General features: G+C 24.0%; 1 protein-coding gene across 1 annotated transcript; it reads right to left on the bottom strand.

Moving 5' to 3' along the window:
- Nucleotides 1–6,640: 6,640 nt before the first annotated feature.
- LOC112591594 (acyl-CoA-binding protein homolog) lies at nt 6,641–11,140 on the bottom strand. The gene is made up of 3 exons (XM_025335445.1): nt 10,939–11,140; nt 8,380–8,494; nt 6,641–6,808 (listed from the first exon to the last, which is right to left on the bottom strand). Exons 1-3 carry the CDS (start codon nt 10,954–10,956, stop codon nt 6,672–6,674), a joined length of 270 nt encoding a protein of 89 aa, XP_025191230.1. The 5' UTR covers nt 10,957–11,140; the 3' UTR covers nt 6,641–6,671.
- Between the last annotated feature and the right edge of the window lie 8,262 nt (nt 11,141–19,402).

The following is a 19,402-nucleotide window of genomic DNA, read 5'->3' on the forward strand; positions in this document are numbered from 1 at the left end:
ATAAATGTATACTATAGTGACTACAGCAACGGCTCCCAAACTTTTTTTAATAATCGCGACTCATAGCTTGAAAGTCATTAGACCAAACAACTAAAGTAATATTATAATGTACACAATCTAAATTACATTTTATACACGTAATTTTATTTATTGTTATATAGGTAGTATTAACTAACTAAAATAATTATTTTTCCAAATTAAAATAAATTAATAACTTATGATGTAGGAATTCTCTATCATAAAAATAATTCTAAACTCATTACTTATATGATTTTGTATCAACTTAAAACCAAAACAATTTTTCTAAAAATACATTTTATTACAAATGTAAAATAAATCATGAAAATGAAATATTATCTCATACTAATTACATTTGTAATCCGAAGCTAAACATTGTTTTTAATATTATACATAAATTATTGCTCAATGAATACCAGTTGAATTATTCAATATAGGTAAAAAATATAAAAATAAAATTCTAATAACTATAGGAATTTGAAACTAGTTGCAATAAATTCCTAAAACTATATTATATTATCATCTATATTTATTAGTAAACAATAGACAATAGTAATAGGTACATACTACATAATAAATAATGAATGGATTTAATTTTAATAAGTAGAAAAAATAAATAGGAACTAGAAAACTGGATATTATAGTTGTATTTTTTTTTTTCATATAAATACGTTCACAGATTATGAAAATGAAATAACTATCGAGTTATAACTTATAAATCATAAGCTCTATAATATTGTATAGAGTTAAGCGGGTAAAACAATCATTAATATTTATTGGTAAATAATTTATCAAAGATATGTTTATATGGTAATATATTAAATATGTCTGATGTATTATATTAGCTTTAATCATCTCATCGTTTGATATGTTTAAGTATACGCTATACGTCAATAGGTATTTATTTATACAGCTAGATATCTATTAACTGCATATTATTTAGTCGTATGCACAGACAAATAAATTAAATATTGGAACAATAATGTAAAACAAACTATGTACCTACGTCTGAAATAGTGGTATGCTAATACGTCAGGGAATATAGTAAAGCAAGAACAAACAAGTTTTTATTAAATGTAAGTTTGTTTTGGTAGGATATTTACAATACTAGGTATTTAAAATTTAAAATAAACATTTATCGAATATTGATTTGTGCAGCGGGATATAATGAGATATTTACGATTGTATGGGGATATTGTTGGATTTTTTTGAAAATGATAATATTCTGTGCCATTAGTATTGATTACCTAATACAATATTAAAAAAATGCAATATTGAAAAAATATCAAAGTATTGAATAGGTAGGTACATATTGTTTAAATTATTTTGTTTGTGTACTCGTATATTGTCATACTGAGTACAACATGGTATGGTATACCATGTAATATATAAAATATTAATAACTAATTATAACAAATGTAAATGTGTAGGTAATTCTAATTGAATGGATTGTAATTATATTATATACATATAAATACTAGAAGTTATAAGGTAAAAAAATATTGTATTTTATAGTAATCAATTATTTAGTAGTTATTTAGTACTATTTTAAAAAATACTAATACTGGTATTTATTTATTTATTTACATAAAATGTATTATAGTATAATATTATAAAAAAAATAATTTAGATACATTTTTAGCTATAGCCCTATAGGCCAACTTGGAAAACTGGAGGATCCAAATAGATAACTTTAATTGTTATATCATATCTTTTTAATAACCATCAATATTCTATTTATTATAGTGAGTATTTTACTATGTTTACTCTATAGGTGTGATACAATTTCTAAGAAAATTTTATTATGTATAAAATATGCTTACTCAAATATTTACTATTTCTCTAACGTATTGGCTCTAGATAAACTACTTATATTATAGTGTTTTATTTTTCTTATTTTATAGAAACATCGAAGAAAAAAGTTTTAAGCGTAACAATCTATTAACCAAAAAGTATATTATGAATTTTGATAAAATAGTAGCAATATTTTTGAAACTATTAAATTAAAGCAGAATAGTTTCTAAGGTAAAACACATTAAATGGCTGAATATATAATTATATAATTATTTGATATTGCTAGTATTTTAATAAATAAAAATAAACATAGATCTATTGACAATCAAATTTCTTTATCTCTTACTAATTAATAATATTTGTTTATTTTCAAAAAAATGAAAATGAAAATCTGTGTAAAAATTAAAAAAAAAATTAAATATATTTTTATTTTGAAGAGTTGTTTTAAGCAATTCTTTCTTTCCTCCTTCCAAACCAAGTCACACCATGTAACTTTTTTTTTCGATTTGTTGCTGAATACTTGACATCACTTTTGTGTTAACAGCTGACAAGTTCAAATAATAACTTCAAGTTGTGACTGATTAACAGCAATAGAACAATAAACTTTGTAACAATACGAACAATCGAACCATCTACATAGTATAATCTAGAGTGGACAAATCTAATCATTGTCTATATTTTATATATTTATGCATCATAATATAAAATGTATGAAAATCTTGACTTAAATTTTTCATAAGTCATGAGATCTGATTAATCATTAAATTATATTTTTCTAGTAGCTACATATTTATTATTATTATTATGTTTATTATAATTTATAGTCTATTCATGTTTGATTGGTTAAATAAAAAACTAAATACTGCATATAATCTATTGGCTATAGATTTTACACTTATGTTTAAAAAAAAAATACGATAAATCAAATTAAAACAACTTTATATTTATTTCCAAGCATAGACAATGCATCACTTTGTATGATGCATAAAATGTAGTAATTAATGACGTAACGTCGTTACCTACTTGTTTGGTGGGTATTGTAACCTGTGAGTACCCTTAATGGCCTTAACCTGTATTGTTATTTATTTTTTTTTTTTTGTTCTATTCGGTGGTATTTATAATAATCAATAATATTAGAAAGAAAAATATTTATAAATAAGTCTGTCTCCCAATACTAGAAAAAAGATGAAAATGAAAATAACATCGAAATTCGAAGTACTTAAATATATGTATACAGGAGATTCCAATAACAATTAATAAATAATTTAGTAGTATGATATAGCCTTGATACACTCTTATACTTTTGTACTAATCTATTTACAATGTACATGACGCTATATATCATTATATTTTTATTTAGTAACAAAAATTAACAAATAAATAAAAAGGTAAATAATGAACAATATTAAATACACATTAAAATCATCAATCACTCATCGGGTTTACTTTCGTATACATTATACAATATAATATTAATATATTTACCAACCTATGATTAAAATTTGAATAAAATTTAATTTATCACACGGTTTTCATTATTATTTACGTTTAAATGTTTTAATAACTAATAATTAAAATGTGTACATTGTACCTGCGTTGTACGCTTGTTTTCACGGAGCAAATATACATTTTTTATAAATTCAGATTGTTGCCGATCATAAATATGTAATAAACTCATCCATAATCTATAATCTATTAATATATTTAATATAAATGTTATTGGAGATTGAAGTTAATATTATCATACTCTTATTATGTTTAATGAGTAAGCTATCATTTGATGTGGTATTTTGTATTTATGTATAGGTATTTAAAAATAATTAACAATTAAAAACATTAAAAGTATACAGCCGTACAGATATTGATTTATCCATTTTTATAGATATACATTGAAAATTGGCTATTAATACAATATAATATAAATTATTGTAAATGTATATTCATTAAATCAACATGAAAGGATGCACAACGGTTGTTGGTAAAACAAAAATTTTTTACATTTTCATTACACTACAAACAGGAGTGATTACAATCGCAATAAATTAGTGTACAGGAACTCAATATAATGTACATTCCGTCGGGTAATAATCATAAAGCTGCGTGTAAATAAAAACGAATATAATATAATAATAATCATTGATTATGATATTGATAAAACTTGGCAAAATCCTTAATCAAATTATTGAATTTCAAAATCCATATCCAAATTCATTGCATAAAAAAATTTCAAAATATAAGATTTAAATTTAAAAAAAAAATACATTCAAAATATTTAAAAAAGTGACAATTTATTTTACTTATAATTGTAATTTGTATTACTATTATTACAAAACGATTTTGAATCTCTTAAGTATGTCGATAGTAACATACAGTTATGGTTCAATGAAAAAGTTATAATTCATATAAATCTCTAAAATACAAGAGAACGCTCAAATCATATCAAATCTCAACTGCACTCAAAATAACTTCTTGGCAATCCAATCAAACACATCAACTGGAACTGATCTAGAGAACTTCTTTATACTTTGTAAATTTAAAATTAATTTTTAGGTTGCTGTACTGTGAATTTCCTCTTCACCGCCCCATCACTGTTAATTTTCCCACAAATTTACTCATTGTACATATACGTAGTATAGAATGTAAATTCTTCTATAAAAGTTATTTAAAAAACAAAAACTCATATAAATTAGATTATCATGTGGTATGTCATTTAATCATGATATTCCATTGTATGTGTAAAACGGACTGTATTTTTCATTATAAAACTATTTTTTTTTTAATACTGTTAAATTAGAATGTTAAGTATAAGTAAAAAGTATAACCAACTTAATACTTTTAGTTTTTATTTTTATTAAACTAATGGTATCAAAATAAAAGTATTCCATACTAGTATTTCAGCTTTATCCACGCCATTTTTTGGTTAAAAAATAATTATTTTACTGAAAATTAGACTTTGTAAATTTACTCAAAAATAATCTGTATTATTATTTTTATTATTATTCTGTTTATGTGGCGTGTAGAGAAGATTTCTATAATTGTCTATTAGTGTATAATTTTAATAGTTTTCGGTTAACTGTATTTAAACCAGTATGAAATCTAGATAATCCTGTCCTTATTACGTAAACGCTGCGATTTATTCACCACATTTCCATGATTAGAAAGTCGAAGCATCGAGCGAACAGGTAGAGATAAAGTATTAAAAAAATAAATTAATGAGTCATATATACGTCATTTGTCGACAATAATAAAATAATAATAAGAGAGATAATAACGAGCAACAACATCTTGAGTCACGACGATAAAACATAATATTGTAATTTGGAAATCTGCATACAGAGCTGTGTACAAAATAATAAAATATTATTAAGTTATTGTGTCAACATAAACATTCCTGATAGTGAAAACTTTAAAATTAGACCTATCTATGTTTAAAGATTTAAAAATGTAAATAATAATGGTGATACGTAAAATTGATTCATTATAATATATTGGGCAAATGACTAACTAAAACATTAGGTTTATAATCACATATTTTGTGAAGAATCCTCATAGATTAACCTAAATATTTTATTCGTCAATAAAAAATATAATTATAATTTTTCTAAATTATATAACAGCCTCAATATTATAAGTTATAATTTATAACAATTCACTTGAAAAAAAATATTGTTGTATAATTTTCAGAAAAAACTTAATTATAATTGTATAACATAACATTTTGTATTTAAAATAATTTTGCCTCCCAATCATAATCGATAGAAGCTAAGAAAAAAAAATATCTAAAAATTTGATTTTTCCATATAGTATTATAAGTTATTAGAATTATACATACCAAAATAACATTTATAAATTGGTAGAAAGAAAACCTGTGTCTTAAGTTGTAATGCTAAAAATATTAACTTTAAAAGGTTGATATATTACACTATGAATTCAACCTATTGTTATTCAATAATATTGAAAAATATTTTGTTTTATTTTAAGCTGTATATTCAATAATTTATAACACGAAACTATACCGTTCTACAGTACGTTGATATTTACTTATAAGTTATATGTATAATGGTATATAATATAAATATGAAATTATTATAGAATAGCTATTAAAAAATATACTTATGCTAAATTGTTGTTAAAAATTAGTTTAACATATCTCGCCATAACATTATGAAATATAAATATACAATAAACTTTCCTTAGAAATACAGGCTGGATCGATTTTCGATTTATAATTTAATTAAAATTTAACACAACTATTACAGAAGACCAATTCAATGAAAAGGTAAATATAAAACTTATTATAAGTACAGCAGAGTGAGTTCTTTGATTTCTTTTAAGTTGACTAAATATAACAAAAATATTAAAATAAAAATGGTCATTATTCATTAATCATTATTATACCCAATAATAATTATTACAACAGTAATAAAAATTGAAAATACTCACAAAACAATGTTCAATATTACACTTATTAATATTTTATTAGCACTTAATAAATAATCAAATGAAAATAATGAGTAGTATACAATAAAAAATTATACACATTCTATGATCCTTTAAAATTTAAAAATTTAGTTTATATTAAATTGTTCCTTACATTTTTTTTTTTTACGAAAGACAGCTTTACGTAAAATAGGTTTTAAAGAAAATAATAGATCACCCTTTTAAAAGTTAAAATTGTTCAATTCTTTTCAATATTGAATGTTAATATTAAAATGTATTTTACATTAAAATACATAAAAAAAAAATCGTTTATTTATTTAAATTATATTGATTTTTGTAAACGAGTGAACAACAAAGAAAAAAACGTATGATAAAAGATACATTATAAATTTATAAATATATTAGTTTATTTTTAGAAATCAATCCCTGTATTTGACAACGAATTCTTCAATTTTTGCAATATATTTTTCTTGGCAGTCTTCTTTGGAAGTACCTTTAATATTGTTCCAGTACTCCCACTTTTTTTTGGCCTTCAAATCAAACATACCGGGCTTGCCTATATTTATTAAATTAATAAAAATGTATTATAAACTGTAATTTACATATTATAATATTGTCATATTAAGATTAGTAAATTCATATAAATAAGTAGGTAAGTACGGAATGTGTGATGTATACGTAAATAAGTAAGTTACATAATTTGTGACGTATTGTGCTCATTTTATATTAGTTTTGATTTTTGTTTTCAGGTAAGAGTCGCATTAAATAAATTATATTAGAGTCGTAATTTATTATATTTAAGTATTAGCATACACGACTGAATTTGTTTTCAGTTTATTATTTTTAAATTTGAAAACGTCAAAATATGAATTATTGAACGTGAATAACTGTTTAATGTTTAGAATATTTTAATCTCGATAATTTTTCAACGGTGCGAAAATATACACCCTTACTACAATACGCAGGCTTATTTTTTGTTAGTACGAGTTTTGTCAAATGTCAAAAGTCATACAAAGCGTAAATTAGAGTGCATACTAATAAGTAATAAATAACGTTGTTTATTGTTATAGGTCAGCATAAAATTAATTTTAAATTCGACGTATTGCTGTGAAAATAAGAAGTATTATGATAACGAAAATAAAATCGCAGAGAAAATGTATTTAACGACAATACGTTTGCCGCTGTTTATAAAGGTATGAAAAACAAATTAGTGTTTTTGACTCGCACAAATTACCAATAATTTATGCTTGATATTAAATATTATGATATATAAGTGATCTTGATAAAATATTGTGTAAGTTTGCTAATTCTTTATGCCGCAAAAAATTAGGTAATTTTGATTATATTATCCTATTTCTTGATTCATAAATAATAATCACTGTTCCCTAATACTGTGATATTATAATATTTTATTGGAAACGCAAACACATTTTTGATTATTTAATTACTTATTATCCAATTGATCGTTATATAATATATATGAACGTTGTCCAGGCTCTACTAATTTTTTTTTTAATATTTGTTTTAATCCGAACATATTATATATCTACAGTTACATGAGTTTGATTTTATGGAATTTATGTTACAGGTTTAACAGATAAACGAATGAGTCGAATTACTTTGAAACTATTCCATGAAATGTATCAACCCAAAGTCGTTTAACTAAATCATAATAATCGATCATAATTAATAATAATTCATAATTTAAGATCACGAATGTCTTAAGAATATATTGAATATTTTCAAGCCGAGTAAAAGGCAAATATGTTGTCAAACTTCATGTTGGCTCAATCACTAACAATTTTTCTCTAAGCTAAAGCACATCTTATATCGTATGGATTTATTTTTTTCGTTTCTTGAATATAAAAATATACGTAATAATCCTTACTGTACCATGCGATAGCAATTCTCATGCATTTAAAATTTAAATTTATGTTTCATAAACTTGCACCGTGTACACGCATTACGAACATAATATACTATTGTAATATTATAAATGTTCTACTTTACTTTGCAGTAATTTTTTTCACGTCCGGGTGTGCATATACAATAAAAAAAAATAAGTAATGTACAAACACAACGTCACACCGAACACATTATGTATATATTACATTACAATATACTAACTGGTGTCGTTGTCTCCAACTGTGGCTTGCTTGTAGAGAGCGTACAGTTCCAATAGTTCGACGTCGGTCGGTCTCTTCGTGAGCGTTTTCACTTCTTCAGCGGCCGCTTCGAAACGCTGTGGAAAAAAAAAAACAACAACAACAATCATAACGAGACACGCACATAACATACACATGTAACATCAAAATAACGAATCGACAACAATAATAATAACATCATACACCTGTATTATATTTATAGGTATCATCCGTCAAACGATAATATTATTATTGACCGAGCGCTGTATTTTTTTCTTACCTCAAACCCACGAACCCAAAATATTATTATTGTTTTTCAACGTATATAATATATATATATCCACATCTTACGCACGTTATGTTACGTGATGATCAATATCATATAGCGTGTACGTTTTATATAGAACATCATATAATAATATGAGTGCACACGGAAGCGGAAGAAATCTCTCGCGTATGTATGTAGGCTTAAGGTTACTCATACATTTATATATTATAGCTGTTAGGTACTCCGTATACAACATAATATTATAAAGGCACTGCCGACGTGCTGTTTCTTCATTATCTATACATGCATACGTATAACGAAAATGATTGTTATTATTTCTCTGAGTTGTTGACCTCTGGGGAGCTATATAATACAGGTAAATAAAATGCACTTGGAGGCATACGAGTGTTGAACGACGTAATTGCACACGACTGTTGTTGTACATTATAAAGTACACGTACACCGAAGTGAAAAATAGATATTTTTTTGAGAAATTTGTCTTGATTTTTACTTGTCTTTTCTCCAAGTCTTAAAGACATTCAAAGCTAACACTTATAGTATGCGTATTTGTGTACAGTGCAGGCAGTATTTTAAGGACTTAATACCTGATATTAAGTAATATGTTGTACTTCATGTCCGCGAAAACAATCACAGATCGTTTTGAAATCATTGTGATACATTTTGCGCGTCGATTCGCATATTATAACATTTAAATTATTTCATACAGCGTTCCGCGTGGTCTTATTCTACAAATCTATTATGTATACGTCAACGGTCTGCTGGATTTTAAAAACGTACCTAACATAATTTTCTGGCTTTCTACAATTATAGCAGTTATATTATTATATTTTGTAATACTGCGGTCTACAGTACGCAATAAACACGTGTTTCCGCGATTCTAGCAAGGAGAAATTTATTATTAAATTAATAACGTTGAAAATAAAACTGTTGTAAAGTGTAAGGTATTGATGAAACGTGTCTAAATACTACATAAAAATGTTATTATAATATGAAATTGGTTAAATTATTATAACGTTCTAGGACTTTCACGAAATAAGTCATTAAGGATTAAAATTAAATAACTCTTTAGATTATTCACAAACTTAAATTAGATTTTATCCATTATAAACTTACAATAATCAATATTGTATTATAATATATTATGCATTATCCGGTCAGGTTAAACTGTAACTGACATTGAATTGATTGGAGTAAAAAAAAAAAAAAAATGTTTTATGCAAGACATACCTATAATTGAAATTCATTATATATAATATAATGAGAAGTAGGTTATAGACCTTTGTTTTAATTTAAAAGTTTCAGTGGTTATAAAACGGTGAAAATTGTACGCTGCAAAAATAAAATTCACAACACATTATTAAGTTTTCTTTAGAAAATAAAACTACACGTATCAAGTAGGTATAATTATAGATTGGAAGATAAAATGTCAATTTCATAGAAATTGATCATCTCACTGTCTACAGATATATATATATATATATATAATTTAATATTGAAATGTACACATGTCATGATAATTATTAATGACTATTATCACACACTTAAATCGTATAGTATAAAACTTATTAATAAGAACTGCATACTATAAATAATTCGCATTGAAAATTATTGACATCACGAGTCACGACATTTTGTTTAAACGTGTTGTATAATATTATTATTCGAAATCGTCATTAAGAAGAGAGAACTTTTTATTTTTTGAATGAAGAGTTTTAGAACTGAAAATGAACAAATAAATTATTTTTTGCGTATCACCGAAGAAGAAATTCAACTGTTATTATTTTGTAATAATAAAATATGTAGGTACGTATGAGTTATATTCGAAATTATTTATAGCTGCAGCGATAAAGTACTCAAAGACAGACTGGAGACATTAATATTTTAAGGATCGATATCATCAATGCATAGTGAATAACTTAGATTTTTACAAAAAAGTTCCTATAACTACTTGATGTTTTACACTATAGTTTAATTAAAAATTTAAAGAAAATTGAATTGTTTGTTGCTTACGGTGGATTTTGTTAATAATTTAGTGCTTTATAATGATTGCATTGTCAATGCGCACGACAGAAAAACAATAATTGTTATAATATATACACGTGAATATACAAAAATCTCCTTATCGTCGTTATAGTAATACAAAATATTAAATATTAATTTAGTTTTAAAATTATATTGTGACAACAAAACTAATTAAATGTCCATTATTTTTAAATTCATTGTGCTTTTATATTATTTATCATTAAAATTTACCTCTTGTAATGTAGCCATATTAATGAAGTAGTGTTGTAATGGTTGTAGTAATATTTTATATTTGCACGGAGGTACGGACAAAAATGCACTGCGCTAAGCTTCTAAAATCTGCTAGTCAGCCGATCGTCGTAGAGTGAAATGAAAACTGGTTTGGAAATTGAACAGTTTTTTACCCGTACTACTCGTTTACTATTGTCTAGTGTCTACACTAATGCATGATACGTACCTATATATACGCATTCACCGACAACCATTTACAGCGTTTGAGTAAATACGTCATGGCGACTTAAGCATTACGTCAAAATAACAACAAAATATTAAATGAAAACAGTGAAAACTGTTTACAGATTTATTTATACATAATTACATGCACTATCTATATTCATATAAGTCAAAATCTACAATGATGATCAAATACTTAAAATATTGAATAATTAAAACATGTTTTTTGTTTCGATTCAAATCACGTATGATTTAATTGTAGATATAACAGTTTATTTACGTAAATTATGTCTATGAAAATGAAAATAATTTTCAAAGTAAGTGATCTACGTCAATAAAGCACTCTAAGTATCTAATTTTTTTTTTTTTTAATCAAACCAATATAAATTTTCAGCTTTTTTTTGTATAGATACTCGATGAAAAAAGTGACATCTAAATTATATGGGCACAACTCAAACAAAAAGATAAAATGTGTATTTAAATGCTACAGCTTAGAATCTTTACATCTTGAGATATTGTAAAAAATGTATACATAATATTTGTAATTGCTAACAATTTTGAAACCGAGAGTACTATAATCGGTCTCTTACATTTTATAATTTTAATCATTCGAGAAAAAAACTATGGAAAAAAAATTTGTTAAAAAAACACATAAAAACCTAACAACTTATTTTAGAATTTTTAGCGTTTTTTTAGCATGTGGTTTATTTTTGACGTTGTTTGTCAATCAAAATCAGATGAATTGATTAGATATGTTATTGGTTATTGCTGTTAACTATTGAGTAGGGTATTAGCAGCAATTTTTATAATGCTTACGGAGTTTGTCAAGTATGAAATTAAGTAGGTGGTAGCAGTGGCTTGTATATACAAATTTATGCGAGGGGGATAAGAAAAAAATTTAAACCTTGGTATATGTGCATTAAATAATTTATTTTTATTTTTAGGAGAAAATATATCATCTATACCGTAGATATAATATACGTGGGTTAAGAAAACGGAAAAAAATGAGTTGTTTAATTCAAGAAAAGAAGTTATCCAGTGATGATACTTTCAATTAGATTTAGGGCTTGTATATTTTTATTTTACTTTTTATTTTTATTTTTATTACTATTATTATTTTTAATTCTTGGTTTAATGTCATAAATCTCTGCACCATTTACGTTGAAGTCTCCTTGAAGGCCGAAAGGCTACCTGCAATTTGTGAGGGATGATAGGTTTTTAATAAGTAGATTTGTATGGGAAGACAAATATGAAATTTTTTTAGAAACATTAAGCTTCGTCATAAATTGTTTTTAATTTATAATCAATGTGTAGAGTATGGTTTGATATAACTGGAGTAGTATTTAGTATTTAATAATTTTTTTAAGGCGATATTTTAAAAAGTTTGTACTTTATTCAGATTGAAATTCTTAGCATTTCTATATAGCTCAAGTTCGCACATCTAAATGAGTCTTAACAATGTCCTGTACATTTTGTAGTTTGATATTAAATGGGATAACTTTATTACAAATTAACTATTAATTAAGCATACCTATGTTGCTGATTGTTTAGGGATAGTCTTTTTTCTCATATTTATTGAGCCCATGTTAAGCATTGGTTAAGTGTTAGACCAAGGTATTTAAGTGTGCCATTAAAATAATAAATAATAAAACATGAATATTTAATAAGTTTTATTTAAAAACTACAAATAAATAAAATACAAAATTTAATTCTCTTTTTTTTTAGTTAATCTACCAATTAGGTACTTCTTCAGAATTAGAACTATAGGAATGTTCCTATAAGCTAGTAGATATTCAAAAATTTATAATCTTTTAGTACAAATGTGTAAAACTTATCTGTGCATTATGTTTTTATTTTTAAAACTTTTTTTAATATAGAAAAATGTATTATTAATCAACGGACATGCGTGTGTCGTAGTTGCAATGGCGACGGCCTTTGCATTTGTTGATCCGTCAAATTTTATTCTTTTAATAATATTTTTTTATGATATAAATATATTATATTAAACTAACATAACGCTTTGATTACTGATTTGTCGTTAGTATAACAGTTTGCCGTTTTTTGGATGTGACAAAATAAAAATTTACAACAGAGTTTCAGCAATTTTTTTATATTCCTTTGGAACGCTTGTCGCTTTTATACTAGAAACATTATTTTATACAGTAAAAAAATGGCCTATGCGAGGATCTGAAACCCATATTCTCTCTTGTATACGTACTTGAGTAGTAAGTGCTTTATGAAACATAATTTACTTATTATGTTGGAGTTTACATAATGCTAAGAATTGTGTATGTTTACTGTTTTTATAATAATTATTCTACATAAATTTAAAAAAAAATATACTTTTTAAATTATTGTTATATAGTTACTATAGTCATAATTTGTTTAAGTTTATAATAGATTAATTTTATTTTTTAATTTTGTTTACTCGTAATTCGAACCAAGCCAGTAAAGTAATAATTGTTTTTATTCTATCAAGAAAATATTCAATATTATTTAAGTAATAATGAACCATTGTACCATAGACCGCACCATGGGCATACTTATACTTTGAAGGAGTGATTGGAGAGGGGAAATTTCTTACTTTCCGTTATTACTTATTTACAATTTTATTTTGTCGGAGATAATTTATTTGTTCAAATATCTTAATGCATTAACATTAATTAACATAAACTTCATTTATGGTGTATAATAGCATATAAATTTTACTTATTAGTTAACACTTTTTGGATACTAATGCTGATATAAGTAAATAGTTTAAATTGAAACTCGCTAAGCAGTTTCTACTTCATAATTGAAGAAAAATATGATTTAACATATTTTACATAAAAAAAAAATAAGTTTTGACTAAAAGTATATTCCTATTTTTTAGCTCAATTTTCCAGGGATAGAATATGGGTTTATAAAAAGTATAAAACTATAAACGCTTAAAACTAACTTTGCGTAGTATACCCAATAAGTTAAAATATCCAGCATGACGATTTAATCAATAACTTTAAAGCTAATTTATTGTATAAATATTAAATAGCCATTTAAATTTAATAAAAGTGAAATTATAACCCTATAATCTTAAAATGTCAAATTTTCCTTGATCATTAATCATTAGAACGCTTTCTACTTATACAGTTATACCTGAGAAAATTCCGTTTAACTGTTTTGAAGATTAACTTAGACAAAAACAGACAGTTAAATTATAATTTTTTTTTTTTATTGTTTAGATATTATAATAAATGTATTATAACTAAAATATATTGGCAGCATTTAAACAACACTGGCATCAGCTCACGGCAAACAACTGTAAACTCGTTCAAGATCATTTTTAACTTGGCGCATATTGAAATTCGAGGCTGACGAGTATTATAATGAATATTTATTAAAATACTTGAAAATTGTCAATACTTAGTTTATATACAGAGTTAGCGTTTTTGGAAAACATGATATATTTAAATATTTTTGAGTAAAATGAACATATTTTCTAAATTATTACATCCCATAGATACGGAGTGATTCACTGAATGTAAGAGACTCATTATTTTAGAAAACATTAACGTTTTTGATAATATTTCTTTTATGTAGTTTATATAGTAACAAACAAATATTTTTAATTTCATATTCCGAAGTAGAATATTATTTGGAGTATGTCGATGAATAAAATTTAGTTTAGTTTATTTTATATAATTATTTTAATTTTAAAGTATAATTAATGAACAGAGAGGATCGACATTTTGTAAGATATCTCTTTTCACTCACTCTGCTCATCAACATTTTGAATAGTTATAGTTTAAAAATTACTCGTCAAAAATTCGATTTTGATATATTGAAAAACTTCAAAAAATATTTTGCTTAAGAATAAAAAAATAAAAACGCATGTTTTCGTTATTTAAGATTTACGATATAAAACAGAAAACAATTTTTTTGTATAAAAATGTTGTCTTTAGCAACTAAGATTATGTAAGTTAGATATTTTAAAAATGTCAATAGTTTTTAAAATAATGAGCGTTTTACAACCACCCAGTATATATAATTGAATTTTTGTTTTAACTTTATATAAATGTAAATTTATATCTTGTATGTCGTGCCTGTAATACATATTGATTTGCATTTCTCAATACATCTAATGAACATTATTTTTACTTTATGAATATAATATAAATTGCAAAAAAAAAAAATAAATAAGGAAAAAAATACAATATGTTACATATTAGTAAATAAAATTTCTACTAAATAATTCTGTCTGTCGTTAAAATATCCCCTGAGAACTACCTTTTTTATTCTAAATTGTTTGTATGATTTCTTTGATGTATATATATCAAAATGCATGCAAGTAGTTTCTGAATTACATATTTAAATTCCAATATTAAGGATGATATCCTACGATAATAAGGGCTATGGTGATCTTAAAATTATATTGATGCATAGTAACTAATATTATTTTATTACAGTGGTATAGTTTGTAAAAAATATCCTGAAATCAACAAACATTAAATGTTCATCAGCTGTTTTACCTATAAAACTATAAGCTCATTAACTTAGAAACTACTGGTACAAGTTTTGATTAATTTATATCAAAATTAAAAAAAAAAAAAGAAAATCTGGTTAATGATTTACAGGATTTACAGAAAAAAAAAGGATCGTTATAATTTGAAAAAAATGTTTATCCTATTAAAATGACATAAGCAATCCAAGTATTTGAAAAATGATAGACTTTATTATACAATGTTCGAATATGTATTATATTATTCATATTTTGACAACGATCATAAAACATATTAATTATTGTCTATGTTCTGATAAAGTATTAATAATAATATATCTTGCCTATAGGTTAATACACAGTTACTAATTAAATAAAATTACATACGTAGCTCAACCTTCTTGTTTAAATTAAATATTGTGTTTAATAATTTTATATTAAAATTGTAATCGTTTGTAAAAGTTTATAAAAACAATATTTTTATTTGTAAATAAAACCAAAAAAATATTTTTTAATCTATGAATATTTTAAAAATTTGGTATTGGAAAAAACCGAAATTTTTCTACACAAATTATCGTCAGTGCTCTAACAAATCTTTACATACAATTAAACAGGACATCTTAGGTTGTCAAAATTTCATCCATTTCTTCAACCCTAATTTTAAAATATTGATTTCTTTTTTTTAGTTTTCTGTATAAACCTTTTCATATTTATATGACTTGTAAAAGAGTTAGAAAAATGAATGAAATTTTGATAATTGTAACAACATTATTAGCTCAATCATTTGTAAATTTGTATAATGATAATATTATTATCATTATCATTCCTATGATTTATATTTTATTCGAGTTTGTTAAAAAAAAAAAATTAAACTTTAATGTATACAATAATATTATATTATAGGTATGGAAGTTCTAGAAAATATTACAGCATTAATTATGTGTGAAACCTTATGAGTAGTTTTCAATTTTTATATAGTTAAGAAAATGTACGTCCATATTTCTGGAAATTCATTTTATTAAAAGCGAGAGCAAACTTCTTCCATTTCTTAATCAGCACGTCAGACAAATATTTTGGACCAGACATAGCGTATATGGTTTTTACAATGGAATATAATACATTATAATATTGTTATACGTTTTCATCGGGTGATGAGATGTTTGACAAAACGTACAGCATGACCTTTTCGCTTATATTGGACACGTACAAGTGCTCACCATTCGTTCCGAATTCTATGCCGGAAAACCTTTGATTTGGATTCGAAATTTTTTATACAAATATCAGATCATATTTGGTCATATTAAGTCCCAGTATATACAGTTGTCTGTTAAGCATAATACATTGCTCAATTATTACGAGTACACTGTAAATATCATATGTTAAAGGTTAAAAGTTTATGTGATATTATATTTTGTTATTATACTTTGTGACAACCGGACCAAATCACCGAGAAAAAAGTTTACAAATTAAACCCATCTTATACCACTGTCCTTGTTTTAAATATGCAATTAAATTCGCCCAGGTTCTTCTTTAGTCATATAGTAGTACTTAGCTTACAATTTATTTTGATATATCAAGCCGCTGGATAAATGTACTCGAAACCTAGATGGGCATAATATTATTACACCTTGTTAACCTTGTATAAAGCTTAATTAAGATTTCAGATATTTTTTTGGTTGATTATTATCAATGTAATATTTAGTTCATCGAGATAGTTTGCTTAATTGACAGTGGACATGAAATATTTTTGACTATTGTACAAAATTACATAGTCATGTTTGTGATTTCTTGAAAAAAAAAAACATTATCATTATGCAGTTTATAATCATTAAAGTAATGACTATATATTAACTTACATACATAATACATTTAAAATAAATAGAAGTCAATGGTATATTTTTAGATTTAAATTTAATTTTTCAATAAAAAAGATTTTTGAATTTTTACTTACTTAATACTTTTATGTAATAAATTTCTTTAAAAACATGTTTTTACTATACGAGTTTATAACCTATTGGCTATTACCTATATATAAAAGCTGATTTTTTTAGAAGTAAAAACACATTTTCTTGAAAAGTATTAACGTTTTACTTTTTTTTTTTTTTTTAAATCGACGAAATTATAAAACGAAATGTTTGAAGAAAATTAAATTTTCATCGTTTATATTTTTTAAATGATGGAGTACATTTTTAATTTTATATTTTAAAACAGGATACTAATTGTTTGAGTATATAAAAACGTTATTTCGAATTATTAGTTGATTAATTTTAAGTAATCCTGTTTTAATATTGTATATTAATTTGTATATTTATTTATATAGCTTACTTTTTTGTCCATTTAAACTTTCAAATTTATTCAAGTAATTATTCAAGAGTCATTATTTAAAACCTCAAGGAAACGAAGAAACCGCTCTAAAATAATTTAAATTTATCATTTATGAATAGATTAGGTTTTTGGTTTGAAGGTAATCAAATTTAAATGGCAAGTATTTTTTTTTTAGTCCGTAATCTAACTTTTCAGTTTATTTTGTATTTTAGATTCTTATGGGAGCAATGAATGTATTAATTTTACAACGATGTGGTTTTTTATTTTGCACATGCGTACACGATAAGTTGTCAATTAAATGCTCCAATTTTCAACTTTGAGAGTGATTTTAGATAGAAAATTGTATCTAGTGTTTGATTGTATACTTTTAAAAGGTCAGAATTAAAAATTAATAATATAATATAATAATATTTATAATCAGAAAAAAACATATAAAAAATTTAGAAAAACTGGGAATTTTTAGGTTAAACCAGATTTTGACTAAATCGAATTCTTTGTTTTGTTATATTTTAAAAACGAATAATTACAGAATCTTGAAATTTTCAATAAGTATTTATATATATATATATATATATTTATTTTCTATATATCGTCTTACTTTTTTTTTTTTTAATTATAAAAAAAAAAAATTTAAATTTAACTATTTTACTAGTAGTAAGTCATTTTTAATCGTTGAAATGGTTTGATTTGTATGTCTGAATTGTAATGAAATTAGAATTTATCTGAATTTTCACCCTTAAGAAATAGTCGATTCTAACATCCTTAGACTTTTATAATTCATTAGTTATTAAACCGCCTTAAAATCGAGTTTATTGGGAAAGACTTGATAACAAAATGTATTATTCCTGTTACCAATATGATCTAGATCGTTATTTTAATATTAAAGGATCTGCTGTCAGTTGTGTATAAAGAGAAAATTATAGGAATATTGAATAATATTTTTATGAATTTAGTATGGAAATGTTATCCCTACTCATGTGAATAAAATATAATATATTTTTAATCGATGTACAATGCATATATACATAATAGTAATTTATTTCAGTACGCACAGGCATATTCCACTATTACAATGAATATTAAGGTTACTATTTAGTATTTTTAAGATTCAAAACATAACATTAAATATTTTGATGACACATGAAAAAATAAATAAAACTTAGGTTTTAATAATGATTATAAAAAATCATATTGGTTAGAATTAAGTAATTTTTTTAATGAATCAAAAACTTAAAATACATTTATCTAAAATCGAATTTTGTTTTACGATTTTGTCAGATATTAAAGTCTAAATACCATATATTTAATGAATACAGTATTAATTATCAAGTATCTGTCTCCTCCTATTAAGAACATATGGTTGTTATGTTGTACCTATTATTTGTTTGAAGATATATTGATATTATTTTGTTGATTTTACTTATACTTATTATTATAACTTCT

Source organism: Melanaphis sacchari, unplaced genomic scaffold (genome assembly GCF_002803265.2).
Source record: "Melanaphis sacchari strain LSU unplaced genomic scaffold, SCAv2.0 Contig0_pilon_pilon, whole genome shotgun sequence".
Lineage (NCBI taxonomy): Eukaryota > Metazoa > Arthropoda > Insecta > Hemiptera > Aphididae > Melanaphis > Melanaphis sacchari.

Bases quoted from the DNA above. Each gene is read 5' to 3' on its own strand.
- LOC112591594 (XM_025335445.1), bottom strand. The intron at 6,809-8,379 runs GTTAGTATATTG...TAATAAATATAG, and splicing joins AGTTGGAGACAACGACACCA to GCAAGCCCGGTATGTTTGAT.